The sequence below is a fragment of the Perca fluviatilis genome, chromosome 11 (genome assembly GCF_010015445.1).
Source record: "Perca fluviatilis chromosome 11, GENO_Pfluv_1.0, whole genome shotgun sequence".
Taxonomy (NCBI): domain Eukaryota; kingdom Metazoa; phylum Chordata; class Actinopteri; order Perciformes; family Percidae; genus Perca; species Perca fluviatilis.
This window is the reverse complement of record NC_053122.1, coordinates 25,061,735-25,076,029: the sequence shown is the minus strand read 5'-3', so window position 1 is coordinate 25,076,029 and position 14,295 is coordinate 25,061,735. Positions and strand designations below refer to the sequence as shown.

General features: G+C 41.9%; 1 protein-coding gene across 1 annotated transcript in view; it reads left to right on the top strand.

Annotated features, from left to right (window-relative positions):
- The window catches only part of LOC120568128 (collagen alpha-5(IV) chain-like), a 30,125-nt gene that overhangs the window by 9,320 nt on the left and 6,510 nt on the right, over positions 1–14,295 (top strand). The window contains exons 12-41 of the mRNA XM_039815405.1: positions 363–404; positions 1,175–1,249; positions 1,764–1,817; positions 1,960–2,025; positions 2,792–2,833; positions 2,928–2,981; positions 3,074–3,115; positions 3,301–3,385; positions 3,538–3,573; positions 3,798–3,974; positions 4,356–4,445; positions 4,715–4,798; positions 4,949–5,019; positions 5,092–5,280; positions 5,406–5,577; positions 5,707–5,796; positions 5,904–6,011; positions 6,236–6,330; positions 8,921–9,071; positions 9,240–9,353; positions 9,588–9,752; positions 9,949–10,035; positions 11,136–11,273; positions 11,481–11,579; positions 11,672–11,764; positions 12,797–12,936; positions 13,098–13,224; positions 13,331–13,411; positions 13,600–13,698; positions 13,895–13,942. Coding sequence (XP_039671339.1) covers positions 363–404; positions 1,175–1,249; positions 1,764–1,817; positions 1,960–2,025; positions 2,792–2,833; positions 2,928–2,981; positions 3,074–3,115; positions 3,301–3,385; positions 3,538–3,573; positions 3,798–3,974; positions 4,356–4,445; positions 4,715–4,798; positions 4,949–5,019; positions 5,092–5,280; positions 5,406–5,577; positions 5,707–5,796; positions 5,904–6,011; positions 6,236–6,330; positions 8,921–9,071; positions 9,240–9,353; positions 9,588–9,752; positions 9,949–10,035; positions 11,136–11,273; positions 11,481–11,579; positions 11,672–11,764; positions 12,797–12,936; positions 13,098–13,224; positions 13,331–13,411; positions 13,600–13,698; positions 13,895–13,942 — 2,914 coding nt within the window. The remainder of the gene's footprint in view (positions 1–362; positions 405–1,174; positions 1,250–1,763; positions 1,818–1,959; positions 2,026–2,791; positions 2,834–2,927; positions 2,982–3,073; positions 3,116–3,300; positions 3,386–3,537; positions 3,574–3,797; positions 3,975–4,355; positions 4,446–4,714; positions 4,799–4,948; positions 5,020–5,091; positions 5,281–5,405; positions 5,578–5,706; positions 5,797–5,903; positions 6,012–6,235; positions 6,331–8,920; positions 9,072–9,239; positions 9,354–9,587; positions 9,753–9,948; positions 10,036–11,135; positions 11,274–11,480; positions 11,580–11,671; positions 11,765–12,796; positions 12,937–13,097; positions 13,225–13,330; positions 13,412–13,599; positions 13,699–13,894; positions 13,943–14,295) is intronic.

The window sequence follows — 14,295 nt, the reverse complement described above, 5'->3', positions numbered from 1 at the left end:
TATCATAGTTGGCAGTGTTCACAATACCTCGAAAAATGGAAATATTTAGCTGTTGCTGTGGTGATTACTACTGTTTGGCCACAGTGCTTGTTCCTTGATAGGGCAGTATTTTGGAATGTAGTGTGAACTACATGTGATACGGTCTCCTGGTTTCCTGTGAAACTCCTTTTTGACAGTGATGATAGGATTCAGTGTATTAGAAGAGGGCAGTCTTACCCATTGGTGGGAGTTGGCAGCAACAAGGATGGTGAACGTGGGAATCTGACCACAGCCACACTGGGAGAAACATGAGAGTTTTTGAGAAAGACCGAGATCCCAGGTTATTTATATAAACAAGTTACAATTGCTTTCACATCCTACAGGGTCAAGAAGGCATAGGCGGTACAGGACCTCGTGGACCAAAGGTAATTTATTTTTTTCAATACACTGTTACAGTATATTAGTACAATGCATTCTCATGAACGGTTTTCAAATGATATTGTATGAAATGTTATGCTCAACAATTCATATGATATCCTACGAAATAGGCGACAGCCGGCTGGTCACGTGACAGCCGATCTTTACAGTTACATTTAGCCGAGAAAAGGTTACTGTGTGCCGGGTACGGGTTACCGCAAGGTGCAACTCGTTTCAGAGGCCAATGCAGTTGAGTTTAGCCAACAAAAGGTGGCTGTGAGCCGGGGACAGCGCACCGCGAGGTGATGGCCCTTTCAGCTGCTGATGCAGTTGAGTTTAGCCCACAAAAGTTACCATCATGCAGCGATGTCAGCTAACTTTAGGCACCAAAACGAGCAGTTAAGACTAGAAAAAAAGATCGCGGTTAGTAGTATTCCCGGAACACAAACACATGTTTCCTTAAAAGTCCTGTGTTTCATGACCCAACCATCCACCCTGAACACCTCCCTACATGGTGATTCCTGGTCTTATACATCAGCGGTTAATATGGTGCATACAGCAAAAAATACATGTATTACATACAAATTACAGTGCATTACTTTCCAAAGTATGGATGGTTCATGAGAACAGCCTGATTAATAAGGTTACATTTCATTAAAGGAGAGCATGTTGCATTAATAGCACAACATTTCACCATTTCTGTGACATGACCATAATAATATCTGTAAACAATATGTCTTAGTTATGTTTTAGGATGATCTCAATATGTTTGATGTAGGGGAGACGAGGACCACAAGGGCCACCGGGGCCACCAGGTCGGGTCAATGAGTTCATTGGGAGTCTCCTGGTAAAGGTACAGTAACAGACTGAGGTCACAATCACTCTAGCAATTATAAACTCCACAGAGTGGGGTTTCCTGTATTAACAATGGTATAATGTCCTGTTTTTAAGCACAGTGGTGTCACACTTCCCAAGTTTGAACAGTTTCCAAATTTAGCTGGGACTGTTTGACCAGGAGGCATTTGAACTTAACCTCCATTTAGCCATGGTTCTAATAGTGGCCGGATGAAAGTGCTCATTTCACTTAAACGTAAATGAAAGAAATAAAAGGGAGAAAAGGAACAGATCGACATGTGGCATAAGAGAAAAAGCTTATGATGTGTCAGTAAATTAAATTGTCACTTATTCATTAGAGTTTGATAACTCTTGTGTAGATGGCCTGATGGTGACACTAGAGGAAATATTAGGTTTCATCGTCAAGGGACTAGGAATGTCCACAGCAAATGTTATGGCAAATTGGTTAGATTAAATTTCTTTGTTGTCATTGCAACTAATGAACCATAACCTAAGATGTATGTCTTATTCAGGGTGAAAAGGGAAACAGAGGAGATGTAGGAGAAAAAGGCTGCATGGGTGCACCAGTAAGTATATACTTTACACATTTTAAAATGAATGCCCTTTTTGATTTTTTTAGATCTCCAAAGATCCTCACAGACATTTTTTCTGTCTTGTTAGTGTTAATTTATCCCTCCGATTCTTGTCCCTATTTCAATCTGTTCTCAGGGAGACCCTGGTAATGGCTATTACAACAAAGGAGCAAAGGGAGAAAGAGGACTGGAGGGTCCAGAAGTAAGATACAACATGCCATTGATTCCACTTTTCCCCACCTTTAAGCCTCATTTTCTTATTGTAATTTAGTGGTGTTAAAAAACTGAAATTTGCTGTTATTAGGCTGTTGCACCACATCTTTCTCCCTGCAAACAGAGATGTTTCACCACTTAACTTTGCATTGAAAGACCACCCAGTAACACCTTGGGAATAGCTCAAGAAAAAAGATGATCAGCAGAGGGCAGTAATGCAGCATTACTGTAAACTCAATGTGATTCGCCACAAAGGAAAAGGAAAGAACAGAAGAGAAAGAGGACTCTTAGAGCGGTTCTAAAGGGGCCAACATTGTCCATAGCTGCGGTCAATCTGACTTCATTGGATCTGAATGTATCAGATATTCCTTTAGGAATTAATGCATCAAATTCACCCAACATAACTGAGAATTTTCAATCTGAACCTGACCTAAAATGATGTGTGCCATGTGGATTTGACAACAGGGACATCTCAGCTGCAGACTTAAAACTGTTTTAGTTTTAACATTTTCTTTATTTTTTTAGCTTGGGGCATGCACCTGAATTGAGGCACTGCTTCTGAAGAAGAGGCTTCTGCTAATCCTATCTAGCCATATGACTATTGATTGCTTTCATGATCACTGCCATGTAATGCCAACCAAAACATTTTTAATAATGAAATGAATTAAGGATGCCTGAGGCCCTTCATGAACTATTTTCTTTATAGAAAGCATAACCTGCCAGTCCTTCACTGTTGTCCTTAATTGTCCTTACAGGGAAAGCCAGGGAAGGATGGTGATTCTGGACAAACATTAAGGGTACTGCTCTACAATGCTATGAATGTGCATGTAGTGTGCAGAGTCTTCATGATATCATGTGTGTGGCTTTTGAATACAATATAATTTTCTTTAGGGAAGACCTGGCGTCAGAGGTGATCCAGGATATCCAGGAACACCAGGATGGACGGTCAGTGATTTGTTAGTGCCAACAAATCAATATCCAGTCTTTTGGTGGGTTGATATGCTTTGTCTCATCCTTTGATTTGCTTTAATTTTTAGGGTGAAAAGGGAGATAGGGGTCCCCCTGGTCCACCTGGAGATGTGAGTTTATTCTTATCATTTTCTACCACATACTCCTGAACTTTGTGGTATTTAAAGCCAGTTTCCAAGTGTTTTCTTCAATGTTATGTTAATTATTATTGAGTAAAAGTGTGTTGTACAGCATAAGTCAATCCAGCTATTCTTGTTGTTCCACCGCGATTCCACCACTGTGGTTTTGTCTACAGATATTTGGGCCGGTGACTGAGCCTCTCAAAGGATACCGTGGAGATCCTGGTTTCCCAGGCTCACCTGGGCTCCCTGGGCATCGAGGTAGATGAACATAATGCTGTGTAATTACCAGATTGAGACATAGTGAGATGACCGACTATTCTACTGCTGGTGGTTAGAACTCTATAAACCAATATTTGCTTTCAGCAGACTTACCTATACAGAAATAACACAAGTTACTATTCTTTCCCCAGGTGTTGATGGATTTCCTGGACCTGATGGACCTCCAGGTGGATCTATCTATCTATCTATCTATCTATCTATCTATCTATCTATCTATCTACCAATCTACCTATCTATTATCTATCTATCTATCTATCTATCTATCTATCTATCTATCTATCTATCTATCTATCCCTCTGTACTGTATTTACGTAAAAGGTACAGTATAAATATGTATGACTTTTGGTTTCCCTAAATATAATGCTTACAGTCTCTGACTAACATTACACAGGGCATTCATCTGGGATTTATGTGCCTGGCCCACGTGGTCCCAATGGCTTTCCAGGCATCAAAGGGGACCCTGGGGAGCCTGGGGGTACTTTTCGGGGACCCCCAGGTCTAGATGGGGATGATGGTGATCAAGGGCCTCCCGGAGATCAAGGCCCACCTGGACCTCCTGAAGACAGAAGTATGTGTAAATGGCTTCCTTCTGAAAAAGTTGTTTACAGTAATCTAAACTCTTACCACTACTATTACTTCTACTACAACTGATACTACTACTGCTGGTATATGGAAAAAAAAATGCCAGGCATTGTGTTTATCAAATCAGCCAACACTTATCAGAGACTACATGGTGAAAATGGTTTGAGGTTGGATTCAAATTCCAACTGCTGCAGTTAGGTGTACGGTAGACACATTATTGATCAGCTGGTCATGAGTTTATCATTTTGATTTCTCAAGGACCAACAAAAATGTACCAATGATGAGAAGAAAAACCTTTTTTCTTATTAAGCCATTCAGGGAAACCCTAACTAGTAGACTGATGGACTGTTGTTGGTATTGCTTGTAGCTAACAGGACTATCAAAGGTCCCCCAGGAAGGAAGGGGACGAGGGGTGCACCTGGACCTACGGGATATGATGGGATGTATGGAATGAAAGGTGGAAAACAAATTTTTTTTTTTACTTGTATTAATTGTCACAATTACTGTAAAAAAAAATTCAAATTGGTTTGACATTTCCTCTGACCTGCTTGTTCCCATTCATCCCTCTAACAAGCTATGCTGGTAGGCTATCATGTGCAGTTGTTGCTACATAGCAGTTACTGTAATGCAGCCCTGTAATGGACTAGAGAGAGAAGAGAAAATGTTAATATTGTGTAATATAGATGTGACCCACTCAAAATATTCCCATGGTTATTCTTCGTTTAGGAGAGAAGGGGGAGCCCTGTTATGAGTGTATCGGATTAGGATCCCCAGGACCTCCGGGTCCCCGTGGCCCACCTGGCATTCCTGGTAAAACCATTCACTGCATGAAAACACACAGATTCTACCAAATCCATCCTTCTTTTACATTCAAATGCATTTTGACGTTTGACTGGTAATACTGGAGAGTATAAAATGTTTGAAACTGGAATAGACATTCTCTGTCTTTCGGTCGCTCAGGATATAATCAGGGACCCGGTGCTAAAGGTGATCCAGGCTTCCGAGGACATAGTGGCTTACCTGGAAGACAAGTAAGAAAGCATAATTTAAAAAAAAATAGTTTTTATTTTTTAACACTTGTAAACAACAGTTCTTCTCTGAAGGGTCCAAGTGGTGAAAACGGATTTCCAGGACCTCCAGGACAAAAAGGAGAATCATATTCCTACAACATTCCTGGGATAAAGGGAGAGAAAGGTGATCTCGGACAGCCTGGCAGGCCTGGTGCAGATGCCCTCCCTGGGCTTCCTGGGCTACCAGGTCGCAAAGGCAATCAAGGGCCTCCGGGGGATTCGGTGAGAAGTTTTGACAGACAAGGTGTCCTGTGTTTATGTTTCAACCTTCTTAAATTCTTAGCCGTGTGCAAGAGCCCATCCAAGAGATGTTGTCATTTGGAATAAGTTGTCCATCTTCTCTCTAGTATCCCTTCCCTGGGGAAGAGGGAGACCTTGGTTTCCCAGGTCCACCCGGGCCTTCAGGCAGACCGGGACCAGCTGGCTACCCTGGGCCAGTGGGATATGGGCCTACTGGATTGCCAGGGAGACAGGGAGATGTTGGGGTACCTGGCCTGCCAGGGCCGCCTGGAATTCCAGGTAAAGAAACAAAATAAACAATATACAATTTGACAGACATTTATACATAAAAACACAAGTAAATAGATTTAAAAAATAAAGACTGACAGCCATTGTATGTCCTTTGTTGTCTTACTCCTTCATTGGTAGGCCAGAAAGGCGAACCAAGCCACATCCACACCAAAGGACATCCTGGACCACCTGGATTTAAAGGTCTGCCTGGTTCACCTGGACGCCCAGGTTAGCATGGCTATATGACTAATGGAATGATTAATGGCTGGATGGTCTTTATGTTACCATACAATAGATGATGGAGCCGTCTCTCATACTTACAAACAAACATCCAGGTAATCACGGAGCACCGGGTACCCCAGGAATAACAGGTGTTCGAGGACAGAAAGGCGAAAGCGGTGAGGTGTCACTTCCTGGAAGGCCAGGGATCCCAGGACAGAAAGGTATTCTATGTGTTATAGAGCTAAAGCTAAAAGAAGAAAAAAAAGCCAGAAGGTGGATTACCAGTTATACAGTTAAGTTACTTTGGGAGTTTTCAGATACCTCCTTAAGGTAAGAATATGTAATCAATGTATCATTCATTTGTGTGTGTGTATGTGTGTGTGTGTGTGTGTGTGTGTGTGTGTGTGTGTGTGTGTGTGTGTGTGTGTGTGTGTGTGTTGTTCAGGTGACAAGGGGCAGCCAGGTGTCCCAGGCCTTCCAGTTAGGGGCTTGCCTGGTCGGCCAGGTTCACAAGGCCTTCCTGGTCCTGCAGGACACAAGGTCAGAGAGTATTTTAGTATTGTAGTACTTTATTGGCCATTATGTGAAAGCAAAGTGAAGGGTAGAATGAAAGGTATCAAGTTTTTTTAACTCCCGATTCCAGGGTTTCCATTGCGTAATACAGATGCAGATGACAAACTAACTAAAAAATAACTTTTTCTGAAATTTGGGGTGTTATTTTGTGTCTCTGGTGCTTCCACACTCATACAAACTTTGAAAAAAAAACATCCATGCTGTTTTGAGTGAGATACAGGTTTCTGATGTGTCCTGCCTTCAGTTGAGCTGTTCAAAATCTGCACGGCTTTCTACGTCACTAGCCGAAACGAGGGGCCTAGGGGCTAGCGCTAGCATGCTAGCTCGTTCTCAATGGCAAAACACTGCTACAACACACACAAATTCACCCTAATCTACAAAATACATTGTATAGAACTACTTACATGTCCCTGTTCTGCAGGTATTCCACGCAAAGTTGGAAGTGCGCCCTCGTTTAGAAGAAGTCTCCCGGCTAATCCTGCCTTGTACAGGCCGAAGTTAGAGAAACAGCTAGCTAGCTCATGTAATCCTCACCTAGCTACTGCGCATGTGCGACTGACAACAAAGATGTTACAGAAGTTGAGAGGTCTCACTCTGTAGCTAAAACAGAGACCTGACGCAGGGTGAAAAGAGGAGCTGCAGCAATATGCAGTACAACAAAAATATGGTGTTTTTTGAAAATTAAACCATGTAAACCTATTCTGATACAATGTGAAATTACAATTATGAACCTGAAAATGAGCATAATATGGCCACTTTAAGTTATATTAAAGGTACCCTGAAATTGCATCTATCTTAAAGTGTTTCTGTCAACCTGGTACGGAATTCTGTGAGACCAGGTTGGTTTCCGTTGGGGTAGGAGATAGACGGCAAGAGATAAATCGCCATTTTGTGCTAAGCTGCTGGCTGTTGCTTCATATTTATCATACGGACATGACAGCTGTAAGTGTGACCTAATGAGACATCTTCTATGGAGAAATCTGTTTTGTTTAAGAGGACAAGCAGTGAAGTGAAATTGTTAAAACAAATTGTGATGACTTTATTGGTTGTACCTTTTATATAGCAGTGCATTGTTGTTAAGGAAGTAAGAGTTTTCCAGGACATTCAAGTGATAATTTCATTGGGTTTTTAAAATAGATTTTGTGCCTCGAAGCACTTGCTACCATAAGGTCTGTATAGAATATCATAAAAGTTGAGTGTTGAATGTTAAGGACTTTCTGTCAGGTCCATAAAGTCAAGAACACACATGACAATAAAAATTATTTAGGAAATTTTATTGAATAATTGCATTTCAGCTAATAAATTCTGAATTAAATTTTGGCGGTATGGCTCTGTTCAGGGAGTCCTCTGACCTTTCATGAGCACCATGAAATAGCAGAGAGTCAGAGGACAGCAGCAGCATTAGGGAACACTCACACAGTTTAGGACTATGTGAGCTGAACTATTCCCCCACATGAACAGAGCAGCAACGATGACATAGAAGCAAATGCCACGTTATACACAAGGAGGAGCCGGGGAGGTGGCGGGCAGCAGAGAAGCGAGCAGCAAGCAGGTAGGAGCAAACTGAATCTGCTTTAAATAGGGCGCCCTGTTTGAGTGTAGCCATTGAGCAGCGAGGGGTGTTGACCAGCTGATGGGCTAATCCAGATCAGCTGATGCAGCTCAGCTGGAGCAGATCAGCTGATGAGACCGTGTTGATGGCCAAATAGCGTTAGCAGCGTCTTGACTACCTGGCCTGCCAGAACTGACGCTGACGCTCAATTTTCAGCAGAAACCGTCGGCTGTTTCAGGACCACATAAAGCTCCCACTGACCTCAATGCAGATAGTAGTTTCTCCGGGCCATATCTTGCACCGTGCGCAGTGCAGTGTCCTTTCTAGTTTAAGACGAACACAGTTGTCAATTTCCCGTCCAGCGCCACATCGTTTAAATAGCAAATGCACCTGCACCCATCTGTGCGCCCATGGGCGTGCTGGTCTTACAGGGAGGTGTGTGATCACACTATGCTTGTTACACACACACAGGCATGCAAAGATTAAAAGTAAAAATATTACAATGTGAAATAGTATTATGATATGATCTACTCGTGCGCTTTCACTTCACTTCAAGCACGAGCAGATCAGTTTCTTCTCCTGAAAATCTCTCTTTCATGCATAGCAACTCCGCCATTATAATAGCAATGCGCGTGGCTTTTAAAGGGAATGGGAGATGACACTCTGATTGGTTTATTGCATGTTACACCCAAAACACACCTATGAATTAATGAAGACAGTAAGTACAACCCTTCTGAACCATGCGCCTGGCGCAAGGACCCTTTTTTCCGCCGTTAAATTAGCAAAAGTGGATTCAGACATGCCCTACACGCACCCGAGCCAGGCCCTTCCCGCCATGCGCTTAGATCGTGAAAATAGGTCCCTCTGTGTTTTACTGTCAAGTGAAAAGTCATGATAGATAACTAGCACTGCACTAGAACAATGTCCTACTGCAAGCACATTGGAATGTGTGAATATGAACAATTATCAAAATAAGTAACATGCTGTATATTTGTTTTTCATTAGGGTGATAGTGGCCCTGGACACCCTGGTCCCCCAGGACCCCCAGGGTCTCCTGGAGAAGATGGAGATCAGGGTCCTTTAGGAGATCCTGGGATCCCTGGCCTACCTGGGAACCCAGGACTAATTGGCAATCCTGGTTTTCCAGGAGAAAAGGGTACAGTACTCATAAATCAAATATAATATATAATAACACTATAGTGCAGACAGACAGAAATACATAAGAAGATGTATAGTTCAGACACACATACGTGTGTGCATTCATGCAGACATATTCATACAAACATAACTTCATCTATTTACTGCTTTATTCTATGTTATGCAGGAAATAAAGGTTCTGTAGGGCCTCCAGGACCACCTGGTAATAAGGATTCATGTAAAGGTAGTTTACCTGGACCTAGGGGAGAACCAGGACCAGATGGTTATCCAGGACATCCAGGTCAGTGTATATTGAAGTCATGTAAATGTAACTTTCAACTCCAGAGGGACAGTGAATGCAGAAGATGAAAGTTAGCAGAGGATGAAATGTGGACTATCTTCCCCATAATTCAACACTGTCAAATACATTTAGACAGTTTCTTGCTATAGGGAATAAAGTCTTTTTCACTATCCCCTTACCTGCATTTTGTTTTGCTCTCTACCTCTTTTTTGTTCTGTCTCTCCCCTCTCCCAGGACCTAATAGCTCCCCCGGTGAGAAGGGGAACCCAGGTTTGCCAGGGTTTGGTCGCCCTGGCGTCCCTGGTGATCCTGGTATCCCCGGCCCATCAGTGCCAGGTCCACCTGGCCCTACTGGACCAAAAGGGATAAAGGGAAAAAACGGCCTGCCCGGCCAACCAGGTTTGGCATTACCTCTCTGACAGGCTAAAACACTAACTTGATGTTTAATTCAACTTTTCAACTGACTTTGAATACATTTTGGTATTCACTGCCTCAATCACGGGCTATATAGGAAAATGTCCATTATATTCTAGAATATTGTATGTATTTATAGACCTATAGCGTGTTTTCACGTGTTTCACTTGCATTTCTTCAGGACTGAGAGGAGACCTTGGACCAGACGGGTTACCAGGATACGGAAAAGATGGGTTGCCTGGAATTATGGGACCACCAGGCGAAATAGGTAATACACACACACACACACACACACACACCTTAACAGACAAGGAGATCACTGTACAGTATATCAACTACATGTTTACAGTAACATATAAAGGTACATTAAGTCAGTCTGGCGTCCGATCTGAAACAATGGTTAGTGAATCATTGTAGTTGTAGTTTTACTGCATCGTTTTGAGACAGGATGTGTACGGGAAGTTCACAGTTATACAGTTTTTTCCAATTGCTAACACACTAAAATGACATGCATAGCACAATTATTTAAACTGACACACAGAGGGCAAAACCTCTTCTCAAGTCTCCAAAAGTCTAAACACATTTTCTGCTTTACACACATTTTGCAATTCAAAGTGGCACTTTTTAAATGCACTGAACACGGTTCTCTGCATAAGACACAACAATCTGACATAAAGTCACATATTTACCATTCCAAAACACTGCCATTCAAAATGACACTACATGAGCTAATTGGCCAATATATGTGCCACCTGGCTAAACACCTCAATGGTTAATTGTTACCACTTTAATCAGGAAGTAAGCACTATGATGCCTCTTTTTTTCTATATATTTTTTCTGCACATTTTTTCTGCAATTTTCTTTTTTAGTTTACTGTTTTTTGTGAGCATATTTTTGTTCAATCCAATGTAAATATATCTGCTGTGCATATGTTGCACTGACTTGTTTGGTGAAAAATAAAAAATAAAATGTTTCAGCAGCGTGTGTATCTGCAAATATTTCTGTGCATGTGAACAATCTGAAGAATTTTCTACAATTTGAACTATTTTAGTATTATGACAAAGCACACTAAAGATGAGAGTGCTTTTCATTATGCCCAATAGTGTGTAGTTGGTTAGACAAAAATCTGGTAACATGAATGAAGTGTGCACCATGTGGTGCAAACATTTGATTTTGATAATGCTATATGTAGTTTTGGTTGCAGTGCTTCATTTTGCAGGATATATGATGTATTTTGCAGTTTGGGTGTGTGGTTTTGTGAATTGTATTAAGTATTTTGATAAAACCAGCCTAGGTTGCAAAATTGTGTTTTAGCAATTGGAAAAAACTGTAATAGAGTTACTGTGATGTCCCTGTGACTGTTTACAGGTGCCCCCGGCCCAGATGGAGCCAGAGGTTCCAGGGGTCCACCAGGCATGAAGGGCGAACCAGGTTTGCAAGGTCCTCCAGGGCCTTCAACACAACCATCAGACTTAGTGGGGCACAAAGGGGAGCCTGGCAATCCGGGTAAGCTTTGCAATGCATTCTTTTCTGTTATTCAGTTGTTTCACAAAACATAACTCAAATGTTTTAAGAGATCTTCAACTCCACTTTAGATATTGCGAGAGTGCATATGAAGTCATAAATACAGTCTTTGCTAAGGCTTCCTGTTATACAGTTCAGTATAGCCTATGATATGGTGATAGTTTTCTAACTCTAGCTGTACTTTCTCAGGTTACCCTGGTCCGTCTGGTGCCCGTGGAGATACTGGAAGTATTGGGCCAAAAGGATGGAGAGGGATAGCTGGAGCACCAGGGGGTCGTGGACAACCAGGTTTGAAATTAGCTCCGTATTTGAAACAAGAAAATTTGTCAGTATTTTAGTTTTTGAAATTGCATTTGTGCTGTGTGCCTATCTTTGTCCAGGACCCCCAGGTGATCCAGGTGTTAATGGACACACAGAAGGAAGTCGAGGACCTGCTGGAGCTCCAGGGGACCCAGGAGTCAGGGGGCCTCCAGGTAAGTCCCAAAGTTTAGTTTAAGGCCAAACACACATATTGTTTTCATACAAATTCACATTTTGACTTTTAATAACCATTAAAGGGTCACAATATAGATATGAAATAGTGTGGTATAAAGTAGTAAAGTATGGTATAAAGTTTTTTTTTGAATGATTGGACTGTACCCCAGTGTTTAGTCAAGACCACCTAAAGCGAGACCAAGTCATTACCAAGACCGAGTGTATCGAGACCGAGACAAGACCAAGATCAGACCAAACTGAAACATACAGTATATACACAACTAGCTAATATGTTTAGCTAATATTCGCTTAATCACTTTGTTTGAGGGGTGAAGAAATTTCTGGAAAGTTTTGGTACAGAGGCAGATTAATAACTTTAGCTAGCTAGATTTGCTAGCATCACTTACACTTAGCTTACCTTTCTTTATGCTTCCTTACTTAGTGCAGATGAAAAATGAAGCTGTGTGCGGTTAGCGTATCATTGCAGAATTTACACACTGCTGTGTTTTCTTTTAGATGTTGTTTTGCAAATAAACTCTTTAAAAAATATAATAAATAAAATATAATAAATAAAAAGTTATTACCGATTATTTGGCTGACTGATCTCCCAGACAGCCAGAGCTTCTTCTCCTGTCAACAACATTTACTTTGGGAGTGTGTGTTAAGGGGGGTGGGGAACTGGGGTTAACAGTAACACATTTCAAACTAGAAATGAGTCAACTGGTTGCATTTCAAGCATCCATTTTACATAAATTAGACGATACACAGGCAATTTAGTCATATCCCTGCAGTTGTGGTCTTGACCGGTCATGAAATTAAAATCCAGAGTCATCTTCATCCGAGACCGAGACAAGACAGAGTAAAAATGTGGTGGATTCCGAGACGAGACCAAGACCTTCAGAAAGTGGTCTTGAGACCAAGACCGATCTCGAGTACTAGAACGCTGCTGTACCCTGTACTACAGCTGTCAATATCAAGGTCTCTTTTAATGTATCTTACTGAAAATTATTGTTTGGTTTAAACCCTCACAGGCCCAACGGGAACAAAAGGAGATCGAGGAATCCCTGGAGGGCCAGGTCGCGATGGTGCATCAGGTCCAACTGGTAACAAAGGAGTTAAGGGAGAGCCAAACTACTATGGATATGGACTGCCTGGACCAGAAGGACAAAAGGTGCAGAAATGACCGATGTAAAGAGCATTTGTAACTGATGCAGCAGAGCAGAGTACAAGCAAGTGAAATACTAAAATGTGTGTAGATTCAAAACTATGTGTTAATTATAAATAATGATAAATTCTCATTCTTTTACTCTTTATTGTTCCTTCTGTGCTCAGGGTGAACCAGGATCAACCAATTCTAATGCGAGGAAGGGTCAGAAAGGTGAAGCTGGCTCTTTTGGAGCTCTGGGTTTACCAGGACGCCGTGGAGCAAAAGGAAACCCAGGGCCTGTTGGACAAAATGGTGACTACCACTTATCACAAAAATAAGGCAATTTATAATTGTTGTATGTTTTGCTCACACTCGGTGAACCTCTCACTCCTCTCCTGTCCCCACCCTGCTATTCCAGGTTCACCAGGCTATCAAGGGTTTAAAGGTTCAGATGGGCTTCCAGGAAGAAAAGGACAGCTAGGACACAACGGACGGCCAGGTAAAGGCCTTTGAAGTGCTATAAATACTATACTTAAAAAGGAAACCTTACATTTGACTAAAACAATGAACAACAATCTCTGCAAGTGTTGCCTACTGTGTTACCTTTACTTTAGTCACTTTGAAAGACAAGGAACTTGTATCTGTGTTGTGTTTTCACTGCACTATTTTCACATCTGTTTGCCTTAGGTGACCCAGGCCTTCCGGGTGTCAGGGGTTATCCAGGTTCTAAAGGCAGTCAGGGCCGGGATGGGATCCCTGGCCCGCCAGGGCAGAAAGGAGACACTAGTAAGGGGAAAGGTCCTGTAGGGCTCTATGAGCTCCTGCACATCCTGTATATAGCAAACTTCCAAGTATCATACTTTGTATTTCTTCATGTCCAAACCGCTGGCTTGTAGAAAAATTGCCTCTTTCATAGCTATTGGGACTTTCAAAGTAATAGTTGCAGCCAAAACTCACCTCTCCTTCCATCTCCTCTCTGTAGACATCATGGGAGGGACACCTGGTGACCGCGGTGAAACAGGTCAACAAGGTGAGTCTCAGGTAAATAACATAATCCTTTTCAAGATTTTTATAAACATCCTACTTGTGTCAGTTTCCTTCATCTTAAAGACATTTGTATTTTCATACTTGGCACATTTGGAGAATTTTCTGCAATTTGTCTTTTACCAAAGATGACTGCCTTGCCTTAGAACATTTTGTGCATTTGGTGAAAGACTTTTTCGCACTGTTGTTCACTGCACTGTTGTTCACTGCTGATTAGTGCTGTTGTTGGCGCATTATTATGGAACCCACGCAACTTCTAGGAGAGACCTGCCCTTCACTAGCAATCACATGCTACTATTGGCCAGGCGTCTGTGCTTACGCAAGGTAATGGGACACGAT